Source organism: Dendrobium catenatum, unplaced genomic scaffold (genome assembly GCF_001605985.2).
Source record: "Dendrobium catenatum unplaced genomic scaffold, ASM160598v2 fragScaff_scaffold_716, whole genome shotgun sequence".
In the NCBI taxonomy this organism is placed as follows: Eukaryota; Viridiplantae; Streptophyta; class Magnoliopsida; order Asparagales; family Orchidaceae; genus Dendrobium; species Dendrobium catenatum.
The window spans coordinates 15,012,846-15,038,417 of record NW_021319178.1 but is presented as its reverse complement, the minus strand read 5'-3'; the positions used below and the strand labels follow the sequence as shown (position 1 = coordinate 15,038,417).

The 25,572-nt window shown below is 36.5% G+C and overlaps 3 protein-coding genes, 1 long non-coding RNA gene and 1 pseudogene across 6 annotated transcripts; 3 read left to right on the top strand and 2 right to left on the bottom strand.

Moving 5' to 3' along the window:
- Positions 1 to 2,703, top strand: part of LOC110101842 — a 3,745-nt pseudogene extending 1,042 nt beyond the window's left edge.
- Positions 2,704 to 4,125: 1,422 nt separating this feature from the next.
- On the top strand, positions 4,126 to 5,024 carry LOC114579947. Its single transcript, XR_003701200.1, has 3 exons — positions 4,126 to 4,259; positions 4,372 to 4,469; positions 4,601 to 5,024. It is a non-coding gene; the product is annotated as an uncharacterized LOC114579947 (long non-coding RNA).
- A 558-nt stretch (positions 5,025 to 5,582) lies between these two features.
- On the bottom strand, positions 5,583 to 9,911 carry LOC110101847 (eukaryotic translation initiation factor 3 subunit D-like). Of its 3 annotated transcripts, none has more exons than XM_028696123.1 (2): positions 8,082 to 9,911; positions 5,583 to 5,842 (listed from the first exon to the last, which is right to left on the bottom strand). In XM_028696123.1, exon 1 carries the CDS (start codon positions 9,863 to 9,865, stop codon positions 8,084 to 8,086), a length of 1,782 nt encoding a protein of 593 aa, XP_028551956.1. In that variant the 5' UTR covers positions 9,866 to 9,911; the 3' UTR covers positions 5,583 to 5,842; positions 8,082 to 8,083. The 3 variants fall into 3 exon arrangements, with proteins under 3 accessions (XP_028551956.1, XP_028551957.1, XP_020685575.1); XM_028696124.1 differs by lacking the exon at positions 5,583 to 5,842 and adding an exon at positions 5,853 to 6,038; XM_020829916.2 differs by lacking the exon at positions 5,583 to 5,842 and adding an exon at positions 5,853 to 6,035.
- A 5,056-nt stretch (positions 9,912 to 14,967) lies between these two features.
- Positions 14,968 to 20,076, top strand: LOC110101848. The gene is made up of 3 exons (XM_020829918.2): positions 14,968 to 15,205; positions 18,473 to 18,583; positions 18,840 to 20,076. Exons 1-3 carry the CDS (start codon positions 15,029 to 15,031, stop codon positions 19,785 to 19,787), a joined length of 1,236 nt encoding a protein of 411 aa, XP_020685577.1. The 5' UTR covers positions 14,968 to 15,028; the 3' UTR covers positions 19,788 to 20,076.
- Positions 20,077 to 24,000: 3,924 nt separating this feature from the next.
- LOC110101844 (eukaryotic translation initiation factor 3 subunit D) lies at positions 24,001 to 25,572 on the bottom strand (the record flags this gene model as incomplete). Its single annotated transcript, XM_020829914.2, is given in 1 exon segment — positions 24,001 to 25,572. A coding segment is annotated over 1 exon segment (1,335 nt), but the record flags the coding sequence as incomplete, so codon positions are not given.

The following is a 25,572-nucleotide window of genomic DNA, read 5'->3' as shown; positions in this document are numbered from 1 at the left end:
AAACCAAAACTCAGATCATAAAGTCCTTGCAAAATGAGGGCGAAATATTTGGGTAGTGTCTTATCTACAAACACATCTGCCTTCCAAAATTTATCCTAGAACTTAATTCATTAAAACTCCCTCGCGGAAAGAAAAAAAAAACACAGCGGGCGGAGGCCGGGGCCTAATTTTCAGAGCCCACATTAGAATGTATTTATAATGACCTTTTTAGTTAGATTTAAATGAGAATTCGACTTCTAGCTGGGCACAATGAAGAAATATGATTCATATAGTCGACCCCACGTGGCGGGTTGAAGGCTTGTTGTTGTTGTAGATTATATTAATTAGTGTTGGCAAGCAACAAAATCAATTATAGACATTCAGGGTGACAAGAATAAGAATATTGAAATGGATGTGAAAAAGATTAGGATTGAAAAATGATAGTTGATTATATTAAAGGAGTAACATCTATTGAAGATAAGATAATGAAAGATATTCTTTAATGATTTGGATAGGTACAATGAAAGATTGAAGATACACCAACAAGGTCGCAACATAAAAATTGGTGTCATGGGATTACGAAGAACTTGGATAGGTTGATGGTAACTTGCATAAATGTTGTGCAAAAAGATAACACTTCAGGCAACACTAGCAGGGGTAAATGGAGAATGGGGATTCATAAAGCTTATCCAAAAAAGTTGGGATGATGATGATTATGTTCTGAATTTGTAATATATACGGTTCATGAACCAAAGTTCCATAACAATATGTATTAAATGCAGCCTGTTGATAATTCTTTCCCCACAGTAGAGAGTAACTGAATGATATATCTGATTTCTATGATTTCAATTTTCTCATTCTTTTAATTTTTAGCCAAGGAAAATTGTTTTTTGTAGATAGTTTCCTGCTTATAAGGATCCTTGAATTACAGCAAGTTAGGAGCAAGGTTACTGAGAGGTGTCCTACTGGTAGGTACTCCAGGGATTGGAAAGACCTTGCTGGTACGTACGGGTGTCAATTTCGGGTCACGGGTCGGGTTCGGGACGGACCCGGAATTGACCCGGGTTCAAACGGGTTGACCCTAACCCGACCCGGTTAGGCAAACGGGTCGAAAATCCGAACCCGAACCCGAACCCGACCCGGCGGGTTGTCGGGTTGACCCGACACGGAACGGATTGCGGCCGAAGCGCGCGGGGCGACCGCGCGAGCGCGGGCGAAGCGCGCGAGCGCGTCGGAGCGCCGGGGCGTATAATTCCTTTAAAGGAGCAATATATGGAGAAAAAAATATTTTCTTTGGCTAACTTGATTTATTCATGTCTGGCAGTTGCTTACAAAAATGGATGGTTTTGAGTCAAACATGAAAGTGATTGTTATTGCTGCAACCAATAGGCCTGAAGCTCTAGATCCAGCTTTATGTCGACCTGGTCGTTTCTCAAGGAAGGTGATTGTTGGAGAGCCTGATCTGGAAGGAAGAAGATATTGGTTGTGCACCTAAGAGTGGTTCCTTTAGAAGAAGAGCCTCTGATGATATGCAATCTTGTTGCATCTCTTACCTCAGGCTTTGTTGGTGCTGATCTAGCCAATATTGTAAATGAAGCTGCTTTGCTCGCTGCTAGAAGAGGTGAGTAACTTTCTCTCAACTGTATTGGTTGTAAGTTCAAAGTCTAAAAGGTATAGTTTACATTTTTTACTGGAGCTGTACCAAGCTGCTTGTACTACATTTGATTGCTTAGATTTCACGAATACTAGTGAATAGTTCAGGCCATTGAAATCTTTGTCTGGTAACCTCACAAGTCACTACATCACTTTATTGTTGGCATACAGCGAGAGGAAGTTTTTTATACTGTTTGCATCATTCTGAGTGGTCAGATAGTGATGAAACGATTAGGCGCCATGTTGTATACCTCTATGAGTTTGGTTTTTCTTGTTCATTTGGGACGGCTTTTTTACAAATTTTTGAAGCAGTAAAAAAGCCGTCCCAAACGAAGACGGAGAATGTGACTGTTCAGCTTTCGTTGTTTAGGCTATGGACTAAACATATGGAGAAATTATTCTGTGCGGTGGCCGGACATAGCTCTATGTCTGGAGACAAATCAGGTGCAACCACGTCAGCTATACTGAGCCGTAGTACCGAGCTGCGGTACCTAACGAAGGGGTGACATGGCGCATTTTGGTTGTTTTCCGGACGACGTTCGGTGTCCGCATAGAACAATTTTTCAAACATATGACTTTCCCAACTCTATTCATTTTGTAATAATTGTGAAGGAGCTCGATCGAAATAAAATTCCGTTTTGGCTTACTTGTTTATATAATCTAAAAACCAGAAATTGATAGTGAACAAGGCAAACAAAGTTAATCTAAATAACTAATGTTCTGTTGCAGGTGGTGAAGTGGTATGTAGAGAAGACTTCTTGTTGGCAATAGAACGGGCAAAGTTTGGAATTAATGAAAATCAATTAAGTTCTGCTGCTATAAAGAGAAGTATCAACAAGTGGTTTCCATGGATGCCAGCCCTTCTGATGAAGGATGGAACAAGACAGGATGGCCTGCAATGTCTTATGGGCTATCAAACGCTAAGCTGATTATAGTCCTCATAAACTGATTTCTGCTTCTTCTCTGTATCATCAGATTGAAAGTTTGTGATAATTTAGCCGTTGAACATAACGTTTCATTTTTTTAAATTGATATATTGAAATCATAATTTTCTGGTGCAATTTGGACTAATCTGGAAATCTGAAGGTTTTTACTCTAATTTTTGTGATGAAGAGAAAGAAAATTTATCCTATTGATGTTTCTTTGTTACTATGAGATTGTTTGGTTTGAGGGATTTTGAGTTTATTGTATTTTAAATGGATGAATTTTAAGCTTTTGAGCATTTGATTGAGGGTAAAATCAAATTTAAGGTATTTTTTTTAGGAGCTTTTAATACTTCACATGGTTGATTTCTGATATATTTGAAATTCATTTGGATAAATTTCAAATACATTCACATTCGCATGAAGCTCGGATGAAGGGCACTCGCTATCATTCTAGCAACAACATTGCAAATATGTCTTCAATCTCACTCAGGAGAAATTATTCTGTGAGAAGTTTGGATGCAGAGCTGCGTCCGAACTCCCTTGTACATGCACTGTGAAAATTTGTACATAGTGCATATAAATGTGTGTGCACATTTGTACACAATATATGTACACAGTTGTACACATATTTACACACACTGTGAAAAATATGGCCCGTGCGCACGACTCTGCCCATTGCCATCATTTATTTGCACAAATTGTTGATCTTAATTAGTCCTATCGTGATTCCATCCCAACAAGCTTCATCATGATCTATCAATTCCAAATTTATTGCTATTAGTTTTTTTTTTAATTAATTTTATGTATTTCATTCAAACACAAAAGAAATTTTTAAGAAATTCAATACATTAGAATTTAAATGCATTACATTTCAAGTAGTTTTGAATTTGAAATTCTCACAATAAATAACCTCTATATAGTTCATTTTGGGCAATGTCACTTTCTTTTTTTCTACCTTGATGATTTTTCATATAAAATTTATAAACTTCAAAATTGTATCTTCAAATTTCTTAAGCTAAGAGTTCAAGAATTCAATCATTAAAAGCTTATTACATTTCTAATTAAGTAATTCTTTTTATTTTATATGTTAAATATAGAATTTATAATAATACATTGCAACAAAAAATAATTAAAACTACAGCGAAAAATTAAATCTTTAAAATAAATAAAATCATCAAAACTACCAAAATCCAAAATTTCATAATTGGACCAAAATAGAAATATTCATTACCACAATTAAATTAATTCTTGCTCCGGACCGTTGGCAAAATTTGAAAACTATAATAATAAATATAAATAAAAGGGAAATTTACATACATACCACTATATTTATAACCATTTACATATCTAATACCTAAAAATTTAATATTACTATTATACCACCTAAAACTCATTTTATATATCACTTATACCACTTAGTAACCTCCTCCGTCACGGCGTATTCTTCCCGCGGAAATTTCCAGTTCGCAAATAGCTCTGCTCTGCTCGCAAACAAAGTCGATCGAAATTACCTCTAGTCATTGCTTGCGTATTCTTCATTCTACTCGCTGCTTGCGTACGGCTGATCGCGATCCTTTGCTCGGCTGCTTGCGATCGCTGGTCGCGATCCTCTGCTCGGATGCTTGTGATCGCTGGTGGCGATCCTCTGCCTGGCCGGTGTGATTCCCAACAGCAAATGTGAGCGGCCGGTTTTGGATTCAGGTACATTATCTTTTCTCTGTGATTTTCTTTGTATTTCTTTATGCTAATTTTCTTTTGCCGATCTGATATTAGACTGTGTATTGAAAGACATGTGTGTGATTATCTTATAAAGGTTTATAGAACCTTGCTCGAAGCGACCAAATCAACTCCTGGGGCGTGGAGAACAACAAGTTCTGTGTGTTCGTCCACTTTAGATGTGTGGATGAAAAGGTACTGAATCATATTATAGTTCTCTAAGTTTTTTTTTTTTTTTTTTTTTTTTTTTTTTTTTTTTTTTTTTTTTTTTTTTTACTTTTTTGGTTTATTTTTTTAACAAGATGAGTTATTTCTCTCTTTCCTAGAGATGGAGAGCTTTAGCAGACAGAGTATATAGAAGCATCCAACGATAAGAGTACCCAAAACAGTGAAGATGTGTTCCAAGCAGACAGAGTATATTCATGTTGTTTTAAATATGGAGGGAAATGGGTTCAAACTAGTGAGCAACATAGAAAGAGGTATGACGGTGGCATAAATGTAGCAGATGTTCACTTTGGGGGCATCATCGGAGCACATGCAAAAACTCATTACAGAAGATCAACAATGATACAATGACACAACACGAAAACTCATTATTAAAACGTAGAAAGTTGGAAAGTAGACGGACTGCTGAGACTTTCAACGATGTAGTAGAGCTTGAGTACCTACATGTTGATGGGTTTTGAGCATCAAATGTAATTACCAACACGCAAAGATATAATTTTTGGCTGTTTTTGGATATAATTTTTGGCTGTTCCAAGCAGATATTATACTGTCATATTTTGTAATTTTTGGCTGTTCTTATATACTGTCATATTTTGTTGTTTTGTTCTTATACCTGTTGTTATCTTTTGGCTTATGCAATCTTCACTGCCACATCACAATTACATATTTTCTTGGCATCTGCTGTGGGTGGGTTCACGGTGTTCAAATTGAATTATGCCGTGTGTTCACGCATATAACCTGGAAGCAACTATGGTTCACGATGCATTACCTGAAGCAATTGAATTATGCTGTGTTGATGCAATTGATTTCTGATGTGTTCACGGGTTTAACCTGAAGCAATTGTGTGTTCATCGGTTACCTGGAAGCAATTATATGTTCATCGGTACATTATCTGGAAGCAATTGTGTTCACGGGTTTAAGCTGGAAGCAATTGTGTGTTCACGATCCAGGAATATTCCAGTTAATTCTTCCCAGTTTAGTTGGAAGCAATTATGTGTTCAAATGAACCTTGAATCAAATTGACTTGCACGTAAAGCATGAACAAGGTGATCAAAATTTGAACAACAAGGTGAAATTTCATTCTGCAATACACTTCATCAAAACATTCATGCTCAACTACACAGCAACCATACAATAAACTTCTACATCATTTGGACTACTTCGACACGCAACAATATACTAAATAAATACGGAAAGCAATGTCAACAAGAAAAAGACCAATAAAGACTTTCATCAACAAGATGATCAAGTCTTGCTTCTTAGACATCCTAGCTTCAAAGCCTTCATCTTCATTAGGTACACAAGAAGTTGTCTCTTCCACGTCGTCTGTCCATTTAAAGTACCCGCAATCGTCTTTCGTTCGATTATTCATGCATCTATAAAATTGCCTACCATAATTGGGTCCACGGTAGCAAGTATATAAAACACACTTAAGATGACAATAGCAGTAAACTTGACAATGTGGGCGCCTCGTAGCAGATGAATTTGATGAACTCATTTGAAGCAACTAAGCCGTCAAACTTGTTATTATGTTCACTGCTACACAAAAACAGAAACTTAGATTTCAATTGAACTCATTTGAAGTAACCTGCTACTATCCAAAAAATTGCATTAAACTGAATAAATCTGTAGGAGCAGATCTGGCTGAAGAATACTACTCTGAAGTAAACTGAAGAATACTACTACGTAGGAGCATTATACTGAAATCATTTGAAGTAACCTGAAGAATACTTAGATTTCATTATAATTGCATTCCTACATATTACAGCTTTTACGGTAACATCAGGATAAAGAAATTAACAAAAAAAATTTAAAACAGAATGAAGAACCACAGAAACATGCTATGGCTGAAGAATACTACTGCTCCAGCTGAAGAAATCCACGCCCGCTTTATTCAGTTGCCTGAGAATACTACAGCTTCTACAGACAGGAAGCCTCTTGGCGACATCTCGAATGGCGGAAGGCCATCGAGGGATGGCAAGACGAAGATTCAGTTGGATCGAGACGACGACGGCGGCTATTTTGATCGCCTCATTCTGGTTCGATCGACACTCTCCGCTCTCGTTAACCAGGTATTGTGAGTTGAAGCCATATATTATTCCTTGTTTGGGATTAAGAAGGACGTCAGAGTTAGCCTTTTTGATGATTGATGGAAAAATCTTACTTTGGAATATTGTGAAGAAGTTTTAGGGTTCTTCTGTTTCTAAAGTGGGAAGCCTGGTATTTATTATGAGGGAAGATGGGACGTCTGGTTTAGTTGTATTTGGGGATGGAAATTTTGATTTATTCTGTTGTTGTTGGTTTTTTTTTTTGTATTGATCAAAACAAAGAGATCTGACTACAGTACCGTTTATTTATCTGAGATTCTTCATGTTTCTCAAGTTATGAGGAAGTTCATGGTGTCTACCATAAAGCTTAAGAAAAATTGCATTTTGTAGTGGGTTTAACAAAAAAATGGTGGAACTCCTCAGCATGTAAGTGCCGAACACCTTTCTAAGAGTATGTTTGAAATAAAAGCTAAGAAGTTCCAAAATTATGCAACTTGATTCAGTTTTGCAATCCTTCTTACCCGCTATTAAAATTTTTATAAATCTCATTTAATCAAAGAAATACCTCCCTGGAGTATCAACCCCTTCTAGTTTTGAGTTAGGACCTCTAAACCTATTCTTCTGGCCACTAAAATGAGATACTCGTCACTCTAACTACCAAATCTATTTAACCCATTAAATAAAGGAGCCTTCTTTCTATGCAAAAACCAAATCTAGAAATAAAGGAAACATGATTAAATGTGAATTGAATATATCTAAGAGAATATGGTTAGCCTCTTGCACACAAAACTCAGGAGTGCCTCCTCGTTGAGAAACAACTCCCCAATTTTATTAAGGCCAATCCAACTAAATACTTGTTCAATAGTTCTAAAAAATCTCATACTACTCAACTTTCATGTAATCACTAAGGGATTATTTTTGCTTTGTTTTGAAAGTCAAAATAGATTTTGCTACTGATTCCATATTAGAGTTTCTCATATGGTGACAAATGACAAGCCAAGCCATCAAAGTCATCCTACAACAATGTTATAAATGAAAGCTTAGATTAAGATTGAGAAAAAAATAAAATGTTAAGCAGAAATTTAGTTGTAAAACACAATACTATTAGCATATGTATATCATGCCCATCAATAACCAAATAAAAAATTTGACAAAACATGGCAATGTAAATCAACCAAGATATCCATGAAACAGAAAAATAACAATTTTGAAATCATGACACAAATATTACCAAAACAAAATGCCAGATATATAAAAAGAACTGTGATCAGCTAGGTAACCTTCACAGAATAACAAAGAATAAAAGCTCTTGCAAATTTAACTCTGAGAAAGTAAAGAGTTGCTTTATTAATTAAACAGACTCCCTGACAAGTAAAAATTCACTCAAACACAAAAGAAGGGGGACAAATAGAAGCACACCTATCAGAGAAAAAAATGAAATACTATAATAGATTATCACCACAGAAGATAATGTCTTTCTAGGTTTCCTATCAAAAAAACACCAGTGCACCCAAGTATTAATATTTATGATAACCTTCAAGCAACAGAAGCAGATATATCATTGTCTGCTTCCCCTTCACCAGCAGAATCTCCAACAACAGTGACCTCTCCTTCAGCACCAGCTTCAGCTATGCCATCAGGAACTTCATCCTCCACAGGCGGCCTCACCTGCTCTTCCTCAGGAAGAGGCTCTTCCATGTAATCATTCTCAAAGGCATCTGCCGGTACTTCATAGATCCTAAGCTGTGGCTTCACTGGATCCTTCACAAGAACATACTTCCCTTCATTCAGCTTCATGCAACGGTCCACAATGGACTTGACAATCCCCCACATATTAGAAGTATTCAGATTGATCTGAGCTGCAAAATCCCTTGGCTTATAGCCAATCACACTAAGGATGACATGATTAAAATGATCCCTAGGGTGAACTCTTGATACATAGCCCAGTTTCATCATATCAGCACCTGCAAGAAGAGCCTGGGCAGTCCATTTTGCAAGCTTGTTTGCATTGTTCTTGAGCTCAGTGGCAAGCACAGCTCCTCTCTGGGTCTCCAGTTTCTGCCTCCAATCCACACCAGAATACTTGGGATCAAACTCATTTAATGCATTCAGAGTGAGGAATGCACGCTGACCTCTCACGTCCGTGACACTATGGACCTCACAGCGAGCAATGAGATGGGTGTCCTCATCTAGCTTCCAGCGCCGGTATCTATAAGCAACAGAGGCCACCTCCTCACCCTCTGATGCAAAGGGGTTGGGCTCATCAAATGTGAGTTTGTTGCCATCACGGAAAAGCACCTGTTGGGAGAAGTTCTGGTTTATGTAAGTAGCTTCAACCGCAAGGGAATGAGCAGAATTGATATCCTCCTTTGCCTCAGGAAGCGTCTCCGATGAAGTCTCATTCACAGATAGTAGATCAAGCTGAGATCCATCGCGCTTGTCAAAGAAAAGCTTGTTGCCCACGCGCTGGATAATAATATCCCAAGAATACACAGAACGGGGAGCGCACATAAGCGCCGAGAGAATAGCATCGGTAGCAAACACGGCGGCTTTATCCTCGTTGGCAAGGCGACGGATAACTGGATCGTCAGTAGTTGTAACCTTGAAGAAGTTGCGAGACTTGAAGCGTTCGAGGCGGCGCTCGTTCTTAGGGTTGATACGATCGACAGATTTGTCATAGAATTCGAGGCCGCCGCAGACGAGGAGATCCTCCGGGGGATCCGAGACCGAAAAAGTGAGCTTGGCAAAGGTGGAGAAAGGGATCTGATCGAGCATAGTCCACTCAGGCTGGATGTCGACGGAGGACTTGAGAGTGGGGGCATCACGGCGGTTTCCGCCCTGACCTCCTGCACCGGTGGCGGAGGATCGGTTGAGATTGTACAACCGGTCACGGCGAGCACGCTCCTTCTCGGCCTCACGCTTACGAGCCTCGACTTCCTCGTCGCGCCGCTGTGGGAGCTGAGGACGCTGTTGAAAGCGCCAGCGTGGGCCAAACTTGGGGCGAGGAGGGGGCTTACCATCAACCAGACGGAAGGAGGAGTCATTGTCGGCGGCAGCGGCCAGAGCGGCGGAGTCATCCAGGGCAAAATCGAAGACGGCGTCGCGGCTATTGCCGGAGCGGACGGAGGGATTTAAGAAGTTGGTGTTGCGAGTCCAATCGGCGATGCGGCCAAGCTTATCGGAGCGAGAAAATGGTGCGAATGGGACATTGTGGGAGGTGGAAGCGCCGTCCCGGCGGGGAAGGCAGGGCAATGCTGGGGTGTCCGGCGGACCCCAGCCATCGGGATTGTACGGGACATTGCCTAGGTCGAAGCCCATGGAATCAATGAGAAGGCTCCAATTAGAGCTTTTTCTTTTTGTAAGGTTTTTAGAGACGATCGGTTCAAATTCTCAGATCTATTAGGCATTCCCCACTCCCTCAATTCCGTTTTAAAGGTATGATTGGAACGGTTTCCTTCTGTACCGAACAACATTAACTAAACACCTTAATTTAAGAAATACATATAATTATATTACTTTAGCCTACTAATTCTGCATATCAACTAGCTTATTAATGAGATTTAGTAAATCTTGTAAATTCGAATTTAGTAAATTTTGAAGCTTTTAAATCTTTAAAATTGTTTGGTATGATAAATGTAAAGTTCTGTTAAATTATGAGAAACTGTTTGGCAACAAATCTTAGTTTTTAAGGCTGTTAGAGGTTTAAATATGAAATTAATCTCTTAAATTAGTTTTAATTATTAATTATCTCATTAATCATTTAAATATTGTATTTCAGCGTATCTATTTTCTCGTTTCTCCATTACTTCGTTATGTTGCTTAGATTAATTTCGTTTTGTTGTTTAGATTAAAAAAAAAAAGCTAAGTTAGATTAAGCTAATGTAATGACATTAGACTATTAATAATTTAATTAAACTAAGTTAAATTACTTATTTTTACTATTAATTATTTAATTAATCTCACTAATTATTAACGTTTAAATTATATTAGTAGTGTAACTTTATCGTTCCCCAGTCAGTCACAAGGTATTCTCCTCGAGTTTTCTGCATGTGTTCTAAGTTGTTAGCTCTATCAGTCAACTTCATTTCGGCAAATCGAACATTTCTTTTCTCCGAAATATTGTACCACTTGAAATAACTATCCATCCCTTTGAGCCAATCAAGGAAAACTTGGGGATCTAAAGTACCATCGAAGGACGGGGCATCTATCCGAATATTCTTAAGCAGTTCGGTATCGTTATCTCTCGAAGGAGTGTCATGTCCTACCGATTCTTGATTTGGTCGGTGATTGGGTCGGTAGTGATCTCTACGAGGTCCGTATTCAGTACGGTTGTCATCGCCATAAGGAGAGTGGGGTCTAGATGGGGTGTAGATGGCTAGGTTTCCTATTCTCTCAATTTTGTCAAGTCTCTCACCCGTTTGGCGTCTAAACTCAGCTAAATCAGTTTGGGTGTTCCTAATTTGTTGCGTAACCGTTCCAAGTTGGCCCACAATTAGGTCTAAGGTTGCTTGAATATGTTCCGGATCCATGGTTGGGTGCTAGGGGATACTAGGGAAGGTTCCTAGGCCAAGGACAACAGCTAATCACAACGGTTTGCTCACTAAAAAGTACGAACAACAGCAGGAAATTTCAGGACAGCAAACTAAATAGTGGCTTAAGTCGTGTAAGTGTTATAGGGGTACTTCTAGGGTGAGGGCAGCACCTAGACACGACTTTAAGTTCACTAAATGGTGTCTAAATGTTGCTGGAACAATGAGGACAGCAGCTTACACTAAGGGTACATTTATCCTAAGCACTTAGAAGAGTTATGGGTTTAATGGCAGCACTAAGACACTAACTAGAATGACTTAAACTCCACTAAATGCGTGCAGGAAATGCAGGGACAGCAATGAAAACAGTGAATAAATTTATCTATGCGATGATATGCATGCAAAATTTTAGGTTTAACGCTTGACTAGACCCTAGGATGTTTTTCTAGTACATGACATGCATGCCTACCATGCTCTGATACCAAATAAGATGTGAAACTAACATGAGTTACTTGCGAAATTAAAGGAACAATTGAAGAAAACTTTGCCAATAAAAATTTCTTGCTTGCACATAAACGAGAATTACGAATCTAAAGTCTTTAACTTGCTTAGGCCAAAGAAATGCATTTGTGATTAACCAAACAACTCAATCAAATTGCAAGATAAGAGTGAATGCTAAGTACACGTAACATAATCCAACGTTTAACAATGAGAGGTTCACCTCTCATAATCACTCGTAGGCAAACCCAAAATACCTGTTCAATACTCTCTCTCTCTCTCTCTCTCTCTCTCTCTCGCTAACAGCAAACCAAAAAGACCCGAATAAATTTTTTGAGGACCACACCGGAGGCTTGACGAGCAGCTAGAACTTGTTTATGATGGAATGAGTCGAGCTGGAGATCGGTATTTGACAGTTGAGCTCGACTCGAACACCCCCTGTGACTTACTGAACTTTTACAAAGAATGACAATTCCTCTCACTTAAAAGTCCAACCAAGCAAAAAAGCCCATTGTGTATATCATATTAGAAACTAGAAAATCTGATGATCATAAGATATCAAGATTTGTTTTTATCATAAGCTTTGCTCTATGCTAGCTGCATGTAATACTACTGTGTACTATTTTCTTTGTTTGTTGCAAATCATTAATAATAATAGCTGATAAATTTGTGTATTCAGTATTTATTCTTTCTTGGCGTTTGCTTACTGGATTTGTTAAATGCTAAATCAAGTATTGTACTCGCTGTTGGGAGTGGTAGAATCAAAGATGGACTAATGATGATCCTCATAATTATATTACATACTATGAAAGTTTTGCGCATAAAAAATATTGATGGTCCTCATATAATTATATCATATATTATGAAAGTTTTGCTCATAAACTGTTTTTGTAACTATATGTGAAATCCCTTAAGTAAAAGAAAGCTAAACTCTTAAACATCGAGGTGCATTTAGTGTAATGGTTGAAATTTCATTTAAGATACTCTGCAGTTAAGCATGCTCATCCTAGAGCAATTCTGATTGCTCTGGGATAGGTGACCTACTGGGAAGTTACACCAACAGGATAAAATCATGAAGCTTTTAGGCCAAAGCAGACTATATCTCGATAGTTAAGAGTTTGAGTTGTTACACTATATATATTATGGATGCTTTGCATCTCTTATGTTTGGGATAAATTCATTTGCCCCTCTCACTTGATATACTAATTCTGTCATTGTTAGTTTCATTTATTTACAAACCTAATGACAAAGTCAATATATAAAAATCTTAAATACTATAATTAGACAACTTTGAGCTTATCTAAAACTTCAAAATTCGATTGGAGATGAAAGAGAAAAGCAGTTCAAGGATGCCCACAATTCCATAAATTATTAGGGAAAATAGAGAAGAACCATGCAATATGCATGAATTCTTTCACTCTCATATGGAGAAATTATTTATAGAATACATAGACTCATAAGATCAATTTACCACCTAATATCTACTATTAACCTATGAACTACTATGACCCATAATGACCCATCTTAAATTAGCTATTTCTTATCTCATTTCTTGTTATATTGCTAAGTTTTCTTGTTTAAGAATCAATTAGTGAATATCACTATCAGTATCATCTAAATAACTAATGCTCTGTTGCAGGTGGTGAAGTCGTATGTAGAGAAGACTTCTTGTTGGCAATAGAACGGGCAAAGTTTAGAATTAATGAAAATCAGTTAAGTCCTACTGCCATAAAGAAAAGTATCAATAAGTGGTTTCCATGGATGCCAGCCCTGTTGATGAAGGATGGAACAAGACAAGATGGCCTGCAGGGTCTTATGGGCTATCAAACACTAAGCTGATTGTAGTCCTCATAAATTGATTTATGCTTCTTCTCTGTATCATCAGATTGAAAGTTTGTGATAAAATAGCCGTTGAACATAACGTTTCATTTTTTAAAATTGATATATTGAAATCATAATTTTCTGGTGCAATTTGGACTAATCTGGAAATCTGAAGGTTTTTACTCAATTTTTGTGATGAAGAGGAAGAAAATTCATCCTAGTGATGTTTCTTTGTTACTACGAGATTGTTTGGTTGGAGGGATTTTGAGTTTGTTGTGTTTAAAATGGATGAATTTTAAGTTTTTGAGCATTTGATTGAGGGTAAAATCAAATGTAAGGTATTTTTTGAGGAGCTTTTATTACTTCACATGGTTGATTTCTTATATATTTGAAATTCGTTTGGATAAATTTCAAATACATTCGCATGAACCTCGGATGAAGGTCACGATTCTGTAATGCTAAAGCTTTTACTCAGGAGAAGTTTGGACCTCACTCAAGAGAAATTATTCTGTGAGAAGTTTGGACGCAGAGTTACGTCCGAACTCTCTCATACACGTACTGTGAACATTTATTTGTACACGGTGCATATAAATGTGTGTACACAATTGTACACAATATATGTACACAGTATGTACACACAGTTACACACACTGTGTAATGTGATCTGTGCACATGACTCTGCCCATCACTATCATTGATTTGCATAAATTCTTGATCTTAATTAGTCCTATCGTGATTCCATTCATAACAAGTTGCATCATGACCTGTAAATTCCAATTTTCTTGCTCTGAGTTTTTTTTTTTTAAATTAATTTTATGTATTTCATTCAAACACAAAAAAAAGATATTGTTAAGAAATTCATTACATTAGAATTTAAATGCATTACATTTCAAATAGTTTTGAATTTGAAATTCTCGAATTCAAATAACCTCTATATAGTTTATTTGGGCAATATCTCACTTCCTTGATGATTTTTCATATAAAATTTATACACTTCAAAATTGTGTGTTCAAATTTCTTAAGCTAAGAGATCATTTTGCGGTGGCTATAAATGTTTATAAAAATAATTGCAAAGTTACTATTTGGAAAAATAAATTTTTAAAATTTGGAGTGAATATTATACTTCCTTGATGATTTTTCATATAAAATTTATACACTTCAAAATATTGTGTTCAAATTTCTTAAGCTAAGAGCTCATTTTGAAGTGGCTATAAATGTTTATAAAAATAATTGCAAAGTTACTATTTGGGAAAATAAATTTTTAAAATTTGGAGTGAATATTATAGAATTCAATCATTAAAAGCTTATTACATAATTCTCTTTATTTTATATTTTAAATATAAAATTTATAAGACATTACAATAAAAAATAAATAAAACTACAGCCAAAATTAAATATCGAAAATAAATAAAATCATTAAAACTACCAAAATCCAAAGTTTCATAGTTGGACCAAAATAGGAATATTCATTTTCACAATTAAATTAATTCTTGCTTCGGACCGTTGGGAAAATTTGAAAATAATAATAATAAATAAAAATAAAAATGTGGTTTTTACCCTTTTTCATCTCTCTCCGTCGTTTTTGTGCTGTTCATTTGCGAATCGCCGAAGCTGAAGAGGGAGAGAATCAAGAATGCTAAAGAAAGGTTCTTGGAAATCGGTGAACAGGAAGCCTCTTGGCGATATCTCGAATGGCGGAAGGCCATCGAGAGATGGCAAGAAGAAGATTCAGTTGGATCGAGACGACGACGGCGGCTATTTTGATCGCCTCATTCTGGTTCGATCGACACTCTCCGCTCTCGTTAACCAGGTATTGTGAATTGAAGCCATATACTATTTCTTGTTTGGGGTTAAGAAGGACGTCGGGGTTAGCCTTTTTTATGCTTGATGGAAAAATCTTACTTTGGAAGAAGTTTTAGGGTTCTTCTGTTTCTAAAGTGTAAGCCTAGTATTTTTTATGAGGGAAGATGGGAAATCTGATTTAGCAGTATTTGAGGATGGAAACTTTGAGTATGGGCTGATATTTTGATTTATTCTGTTGTTGTTGGGTTTTTTTTTTTTTGTATTGATAAAAAAAAGAGATCTGACTACAGTACCGTTTATTTATATGAGATTATTCTTGTTTCTCAAGTTATGAGGAAGTTCATAGTTTCTACCATAAAGCTTAAGAAAAATATGCATTTTGTAGCGAGTTCAACAAAAAAATAGTGGAGCGCTAGTAAGTTCCAAAAATGCGCAACTTGATTCAGTTTTGCAATATTCTTAGAATAAATATGTCGAGGAGCAAAAGCTGAAAAGAAACAATTTGCGAAGAGATCAAGTTTAGGGTTGTGTTATGTTTCTGCTAGGATTTTTCTGCCTTGCCATTTGCTGCTGCCACCCTTTTATTTTCTTTTGGCCCTTGTACAGGTAGTTCTGTTGTCACTCTTGGCTCACTTCCCAAGGGTACTTTTGAAGGATCCATGCCTCTCCAATATCAAATCTCCTCTTCCTTCATATTTTGATCTTACCCACTATTAAAATTTATATAAATCTCATTTAACCAAAGAAATACCTCTTCTTGAGCTCTCTCAACCCACCCCCATGACTTTCCTCTTTGTTGTTGGAATTATGAGGATATCTCTAAAGTTGCTAGTTAGATCGGCACCCCTCTAACTATTGACAACCTCACTGCTACCAAATTATGCATTACATTTGCTAGAGTTTGTATGGTGTTAAACCCTTAACACCGCTCTCCCTTTCCCAATTCCATTCCTATGAATATAGTGAGGTTTTTGTATGAGGTTATTTATGACTCAAAACCTTTTGCTTGCAAATTTTGTAATACATTCGACAATGAAGGACACAATATTCCTATCTCGACAAGAAGTTTGTTTTTTAGGAGGAGATCAAAGCTTAATTTGGCTCTAAAGCTCCCTAACCCTTCTTTGGTGCTTTAGATGGTACTACCCAAAGCCTTTACTTTTCTATGTAGAATCATGTATTGATCTTCGCTCTCCAAACAATGTATTCTCTCTCTCTCTCTCTCTCTCTCTCTCTCTCTAACACACACACACACCCTTTCATAATTCTCCTACTCTAAACTTCATCGATCTCAACCAGAACCTTAACTCTAGTCACTCCAACCGTTAACAACATGGCGTCTTCGATCAACTATAAATGGATACAAACATTAACAACATGGGGTTTCTTCTAATCCAAAATTCTTTTGCAGCTAAAAATATAAAAGCATCTTTCTCATATCTATCTAAAAAGCATATACCTATGACCTTTTCTCTTGACTAATCATAATCTATTGATCATTGCATAGCGGATGTAGGTCATCTTGACCAGATTAGTCTAAATCTCTCTCTTTTGGTAATTCTTGTTTGTTCCCATTCATTCTAGTTCCTTGAATGAGATTCGACCATGCAGAACCATCTTGCCTCGTCATCGAGTAAACATTATAGCGTGACAATATCTTGTTTCTCATTCTTCAACCGTTGATGTGTGGACTCATCATTGCCAGTTTTATCTGTCAACACCCGTCATTGCCACAATCTGTGGGAAATCCTCATTGCAAACATTGTCTCATACATTGAAGAAAGGGAGAAATGGCAGAGTTTTCTCTTCATTGCGTTTCTAATTCTCCTACTGTTGGGGAGCCTTAGAGTAGCAACACATTTGTTACTCATCGCCATCTGAAAACCAATTTATATGACATCCGACAACAGATCTTTGACCTCACCAACATCGTCTGAGTTACTTTGCACCCGTCATCATCATTTGCGAATGTCCTTACTCCAAATTGAAGCAAGTCAGTTGGGGCTGGTGACACTCAGTCATTGATGCTGCACCAGTAATTTCATGCCTCTTCCTTAGCATTAGACATAGCCGAAGAAGTGGTCTCACTCAAATTTAAAGCTCTACAGCTAGAGATCTTCTAGGAAACGAGCAACCCCTCGAATCACTTGGACACCTTCAAGAATCTGATTTCCATATACAGTGCCTTCGGTGCCATCAAATGTCGACTCATTCTTGAATAATTTCAACTATGCATTCAGGAGATGATTGAATTCCTTGCCTACCAGAAGTACACCTACTTCGGTCAATTTTCATTACTTATTTCCATCACAATTTGCCACTTCAAAGAGGATGCTAAAGACCTCCCAATCTCTATTTTGCATTAAACTGAGGATTGAGGGATCTTCAGAGACTACACCTATCTCTGATGTTCTCTGTTATTTGCAATTTTGATATCCTTTTATTTATGGATTGTTTTTTCTGCTCGTTTTGACTAATGGTGATTTGTCATTCGTTTTGATGGTTCTATATTCTTTGTTGGGGTTGTTATACTGATACCAACGGGTTTTAGTTGCTTACAAATTATAGGTAAATGATGTTTTACTTATTGTAACTCTTTTTGCTTCTTTTGCTTTTTGTTCCGACGGTTTTTTGGATGATGACTGGGTTTGTGGATTTTGCTTCAAATTCTTTTGCAACCTTTATGTTCTTATCTCTTAACTGGATAGTAACTTTTTCTTTTCAGGATTTTCATCCACTCTTTCATGTAACAGCTATTTAGTTTGAAATATTTTTAAATCACTTTGTTGAAATGAAAATCACTCAATGAACTTAAGATAAATAAAGGGAGAATGATGTAACCAAACCAATCTTTAAACAAGTTATCCTATCTGGGAAATGATTATTACTACAAAGCTAGTGATCACTTTCTTCAATATCCAGACTTTGAAACTATCTGACTCCTGAGGAGTTTTTCTAGATTCAATGATTGTATGTGTTAGTCTTCCTGTCTCTTAGATCTCTTAACCTTTTTTGAATTGGTTAGCAAATTTTGATATGAATGGCATTGTGTTTATTTCTCCCAAATCCTAACTTTCTACTGATGGTTTTACTTGTCTTATGTGTTCTGTTATCATTTTACTTGTCTTATGTGTTCTTCTTCATCATGGATCACCTTTGTGCTATTTCAATATCTTATCGTTCGGCTTCGGTGTCTTTAGACATATTAGTTACAGCTTTACTATCAAGTATCAAACATCAAAATTTAATGCCACCCTCTCTTCTTTTCCCTTAGATTGATGAAATTTTGGCTCAATCATCAGAGCAAGACATGAAGAGTAAAACAACAAATGAGGAAATTGATTCCTTGAGCAATCTTTTATCTGAAATGCATTCATCCCTTAAGGTATGTGCTGCTTAAGATTGATAGATAGATTCATTGCAACCTTTAAGGTTTCGTTTGGGACTACTTTCTTACTATTTCTTAAAGCAGTTTTCTAGTAAAAAAATAATTTTTTTACTAGAAAGTTGCTTTAAGAAGAAGTAATAAAGTTGTCCCAAACAAAGCCTAAGTCCTTGTGCTTCTTCCATCATAAAAGTAATGCAGTAAAAAACAATGTAAAGTTAATTTTCTTTTCCAATTTTCTTCTCCAATGCTACAGCCATGGATTTTGAGGCTCAGTCAATCACAGACCACAAGTAAAACTGAAGTTCAGGTTTGTAAATCTCTACAAAGGAGTCATAATTCCACACATGCAGAGAGAAGAAACATTTTGCCGAGAATAAAAGATGAAGAAACTAAGTTGGACATGATCATCTCTCCTTCTCCGTTAGTCGCCTGGCGTGCCGGTGGCTGTAAATTAGTGACTGAAAAACAACTTTTTTTATTGACACCATTGTCAAGGAAGGAAAAACTCTTCCAGTGCTCTGGCTCATTCAAAATTAAGGCCAGAAATCTATGCTTGAAGGATGATACTTCACAAACTATTATTAGGAATTCAGATACTGTTTCTGCGACAGTTGAGGAATTTGTTGGCTCAAAGCCTGGTACTGTTGAAGAGAACAGTATGGGTAAAACCAGACTGAAAAACCAATCTGAAGCTTATCAGAAAAATAAATCAAACAGGAGAAGAGATGCAGATGAGGAGGCATTAGAATGGTTCTTGTCACCACCAAAAACCTGCACTCTAATGGATCCAAATCATCGCACAAACCCTTCAGTAATGGAAGATGAGAGCTTGACTGGCAGGAATTGTAACTTGCCTGAATGTTTTCAAGAGAGCAAAAAGCCTGATGACCACCAGATCCATGAGTTGCAGCTCTGTAATTTCTCAGGCAAAAATGATTTTGATGAAAAATTAGAATGGTTCTTGTCACCACCAAAGACTTGTACTCTAATGAATCCATTAATGGATGGGAAGATACCATGGACGCCAGGTATGGCGGATGACTCCATACTTAGAAGCCGACGAGCTGGGGAGACCACACTCAAGAAGGAGCTCTGGACTAAGTTTCAGGCTGTTTCTATGGGTAGAATTTTTTACAGAGATTCAGTACTGCAGAAAACAGGAAAGAAAGGCTTTATGGATATGCTAGAAGAGGCTACCTAGTTGTTGCAGCAAGCCTGATTACAGTCTGCTGTATGTTGGTGGTTTTGGCTTCGTTTGGGACGGCTTTCTTTCTGCTTTCTAAAGCAGCTTATTAGTATAAAAATTAAAACTTTATACTAAGAAGCTGCTTTAAGAAGCAATAAGAAAGCCATCTCAAACAAAGCCTTTATAAATTTAAAGTTGCTTCTTGGTGGCAAAAGCTACTTGAAATCATTGATTGATTACTTCTGTTTCTGAATAGGAAACTATACTTGAAGATCTATGAAGAAAATCAAATCTTCCTTTGGCATGTTTGGTTTTCATAATTGTAAGATATCTTGATGAGAATTGCAAAAAATCCTCTTTCAATTTGCTTTTTGGTTCTCTGATGGGTAAAATTAAGCTTCATGATCTTGCTTAGTTTGGAAGAGTTTTTGTTATTTGTTAAGAATGATTAGATTTTATCTAAAAAAATTACGCTTAAAAATATATATGACTTGTGGATGAAATATCTAAAAATAATAGTCTTAGTGATTTATTATTTTGACATAGATTTTGTAAATAAAAAATATATCTTCATGAATATATATTATCTCTAAAATAAAAAATAAATACACAACATATTGGCTTCATTGTGTTCGTCGACCACCTTCTGTTGTTGTTGTAAGACTGTTTGGTAATAATAGCGGCGGTGACCTTTATACTGCATTCATTTTATTTGAAATGAAATAAAAAAATATTTATCTATATTTATTTTATACTCATATAAATAACTCTAAATATTTTAAATACATTATATCTTTTTTACTTGGCATTCCTTTTTCAACAAAACGAATAGCCCCTTCAAAAAATTAAACTTGTGAATCTACATTAAAAGCCTACACTTGAAGGTGAAATATAAGGTAAAAATAGATCTTGATAAAATGTAAATATCATTTTATAACACAAAATTATATTAAATATTTACTTTAAAACATAAAAAAATATATACTTTTTTCATCAATAATTTTTAAGCTTTAGTAAAAATGAGAAGAATAATTTATCCAATCATCATTATAATCAATATTTACTATAATGAAATACAAAATTCTAATTTTCATAAACTAAATAAGAAATCAAACATATTTTAAACTCAACTTCTTTTATTTGTGAAAATTTAATTTAATTCATTTCCTTTATCATTTCAACATACAAAGCACAAAATCTTTTTATATATTTACATATCCAAAATTAAGGCTTCGTTTGTGGAAAAACTATTATGTGCGAAGACCGGACGCAGAATGCTGTTCGAAGGCCAACCAGAATGCGCCACGTCAGCGGTACTGAGCCACGGTACCGAGCACAAGGGTGACGTGGTGCATTATGGTTGGTATCCAGACAACGTTCGATGTCTGCACAGAATAATTAATCTCATTTTTGATAATTTTCTTACTGCTTCATAAGCAATAAAAAAATTGTCGCAAACCAAGCCTAAACATAAAAAAAAGCTACAGCAAAAACTAAGAACTGGTCGGTCTCCTCATATGTATAGGTGAAGTTCACTGTATACATTGTTAAGACTTTATTAGACGAGATAAGTAGTAAAACATAACATTTTAGTTTGATATTATCCAGTGTCAATGGATTCTCCAAATGCAGAACCATTGAGCTAAAAGCCTTCAAAAACAAAAAACAAAAAAACACAAAAACACAAAAAAAATTAAAAAAAAAAAATTGAGCTGAAAGCCTTCATTGTTGTTTTAAACTATTCTCCTTCGAATGCAGATTTTTTTTTTTTTGGGACATTTAGGCCATTTAAGGCAAACTCACACACACAACGCATACACAAAGACTCGAACCCAAGACCTCTTAGTTGGAAGCATAAGCTCCTTCAAATGCAGAACTTCTGATTTCATTTGACACGACTTTCTTAATATTTTCTAAAGCAAATATAAGTCCAACTTAGATTTTATTTGGGACAGTTTTTTTCCTGCTTCTAAAAACAGCTTTCGAGTATAGAAATTAGAAAGTTACTTTAAAAAATACTAAAAAAGCCGTCCCAAACGAAGCCTTAATCTATTTTTCACTATCTTTATCTCAATATCTATCACTCCAATCATCTATAATATAATTAGTTCTCAATTTATTCTTCCCAAATTTATAGCATATATATAGGCATTTACAAAAGCTCTTTATGCTAATCAATTAAAAAAAAAAAAGGAAAGAAAAGGTTGTAGTGCCTTATCCTTCTCCTTAACCAGTAAAGATGGTGCTCTCAACTGCCTGCCTGCAAATGCCGCTAGCCATGGTGGTTTTATTTCTCAAATATCAACAGCCCAGCTGCTACACAAATCACATTTCTATAGCCATCATCTCGAGTTGCTCTCCACCTTTATAAAAGCCTAGGAGTCTCAAGGTTATTTTATCTTAATAGGATTAGAATTGTTCATGATTATTCTTTATCATAATAGCTCATGATTATTCTTTATTAGCTTGGACTAAGAACTATAAATGTCAGTGACTTTAAGTTGTATGGAGTCATTAATGGATGAATAGAGTTTAACAGACTAATCCACATATTCTCTACTTCTTTCTCTCTCTTTCATAATTTCTCTTTCCTCCAATTCTCTCTCTCTCTCTCTCTCTTCTTTGATGATTCTAACTCTATCTCCATGAAAACCCCTTTATCTCTCCTCAATTGTCAGCCTTGCATGATTCCTAAGGTCTATCAGATAGCTACCCTTTATTTGCAAGCATCCCAAAGCTCGTGTATCTTTTTCTTAATATATGAAAACTCAAGCATTGACGTTTTTTCTTTTAACTGAAGCTGAAAGATTTGGATTTGTAGTATCCACACTTCTATCAATTTTGATATTAGATATGAATATTAATCTAGACCTCAAAAGGCATACCTTCCACACTCAAAGGGATCTTCCACCCCTCGACTTTTTTAAAGCTCCTTGTATGAGATAAATGTCTTCACATCATAGTTACAGCTCCCTAACTTATAACCTACAAGTCACAACAACTTAGTGGCTCAATGTTATATGTCAAAACAAACTCCTTAACCTAATTGGCTAATACATATGGTTCCAACATATATCTCCCTTGCTTATGGTTTATTTGAACAATTGTGTTATTCAAATCACAACTACACTGAAAAAAAAAAATCACAACTAAACTGGAGTTTGGCTAATAGCTTCTCAATTGTGTTTCAAAATAAATTTGTTATCTAAACTGACTTTCTACTACCAATCTCAATATCTAGTATTCTAGAGACGGAATTGCATTACGTGATATCTCAATCAAAAATTTATCATTCTATCTTCTCTTTCTTAAAGAAATTGTGTAATGACTTCAAATAATAATTTTTCATATAGCAATTTTGCTAACAACTGCATATATCCCAAACAAATAGTTAAGTTATGTTGTCGTAGCCAAGTATCCATAATAACCATGGGACGGAAGATGAAACTAAAGGACCTTAATAGGGTATAACACTCCTTCATAAACTTGTTCCTAAGATTTGCAAAACAAAACCTTCTTTTGAAATTTTCTAGTCATGCAACCTCATTAATCAAGTGCTCTCCTGATTGGGAAGGATAATTATGAAAAATTCTACCTATAGGAAGTCTTGAAACCTAAACCGCAATAAATCCAGATCTAGAATAAAAGGGAACATGATTGAATGCAGATTGAATATATCTCAGAGAATATGGTCAGCCTCTCACACACAAAACTCAGGAGTGCCTCCTCGTTGAGAAACAACTCCCCTATTTTATTAAGGCCAATCCAACTAAATACTTGTTCAATAGTTCAAAAAAATCTCATATTACTCAATTTTCACATAATCACTAAGCGATCAATTTTGCTTTGTTTTGAAGGTTAAAATAGATTTTGTTACTGATTCCATATTAGGGTTTCTCATATGGTGACAAATGACATGTCAAGCTATCAAAGCCATCCTACAACAATGTTATAAATGAAAGCCGAGATTAAGATTGAGAAAAAATAAAAAATTAAGAAGAAATTTTGTTGTAAAAACACACAACACTATCAGCAAATGTATGTCATGCCCATCAATAACCAAATAAAAAATTTGACAAAACTTGTTAATGTAAATCAACCAAAATATCCATGAAACAGAAAAACAATAACAATTTTGAAATCATGACATAAATATTACCAAAACAAAATGCCATATATATGAAAAGAACTGTGATCATCTAGGTAACCTTAAAAGAATAACAAAGAATAAAAGCTCATGCAAATTTAACTCTGAGCAAGTAAAGAGTTACTTCATTAATTAAACAGACTTCCTGAAAAGCAAAAAATTCACTCAAACACGAAAGAAGAGGGACAAATAGAAGCATATCTATCAAAGATAAAAATGAAATACTATAATAGATTATCACTACAGAAAATAATGTCTTTCTAGGTTCCCTATCAAAAAAACACCAGTGCACCCAAATATTAATATTTATGATAACCTTCAAGCAACAGAAGCAGAGATATCATTGTCAGCTTCCCCTTCACCAGCAGAATCTCCAACAACGGTGACCTCTCCTTCAGCACCAGCTTCAGCTATGCCATCAGGAACTTCATCCTCCACAGGCGGCCTCACCTGCTCTTCCTCGGGAAGAGGCTCTTCCATGTAATCATTCTCAAATGCATCTGCCGGTACTTCATAGATCCTAACCTGTGGCTTCACTGGATCCTTCACGAGAACATACTTCCCTTCATTCAGCTTCATGCAAACGTCCACAATGGACTTGACAATCCCCCACATATTAGAAGTATTCAGATTGATCTGAGCTGCAAAATCCCTTGGCTTATAGCCAATCACACTAAGGATGACATGATTAAAATGATCCCTAGGGTGAACTCTTGATACATAGCCCAGCTTCATCATATCAGCACCTGCAAGAAGAGCCTGGGCAGTCCATTTTGCAAGCTTGTTTGCATTGTTCTTGAGCTCAGTGGCAAGCACAGCTCCCCTCTGGGTCTCCAGCTTCTGCCTCCAATCCACACCAGAATACTTAGGATCAAACTCATTTAATGCATTCAGAGTGAGGAATGCACGCTGGCCTCTCACGTCCGTGACACTATGGACCTCACAGCGAGCAATGAGATGGGTGTCCTCATCTAGCTTCCAGCGCCGGTATCTATAAGCAACAGAGGCCACCTCCTCACCCTCTGATGCAAAGGGGTTGGGCTCATCAAATGTGAGCTTGTTGCCATCACGGAAAAGCACCTGTTGGGAGAAATTCTGGTTTATGTAAGTAGCTTCAACCGCAAGGGAATGAGCAGAATTGATATCCTCCTTTGCCTCAGGAAGCGTCTCCGATGAAGTCTCATTCACAGACAGTAGATCAAGCTGAGATCCATCGCGCTTGTCAAAGAAAAGCTTGTTGCCCACGCGCTGGATAATAATATCCCAAGAATACACAGAACGGGGAGCGCACATAAGCGCCGAGAGAATAGCATCGGTAGCAAACACGGCGGCTTTATCCTCGTTGGCAAGGCGACGGATAACTGGATCGTCAGTAGTTGTAACCTTGAAGAAGTTGCGAGACTTGAAGCGTTCGAGGCGGCGCTCGTTCTTAGGGTTGATACGATCGACAGATTTGTCATAGAATTCGAGGCCGCCGCAGACGAGGAGATCCTCCGGGGGGTCGGGGACCGAAAAAGAGAGCTTGGAAAAGGTGGAGAAAGGGATCTGATCGAGCATAGTCCACTCAGGCTGGATGTCGACGGAGGACTTGAGAGTGGGGGCATCACGGCGGTTTCCGCCCTGACCTCCTGCACCGGTGGCGGAGGATCGGTT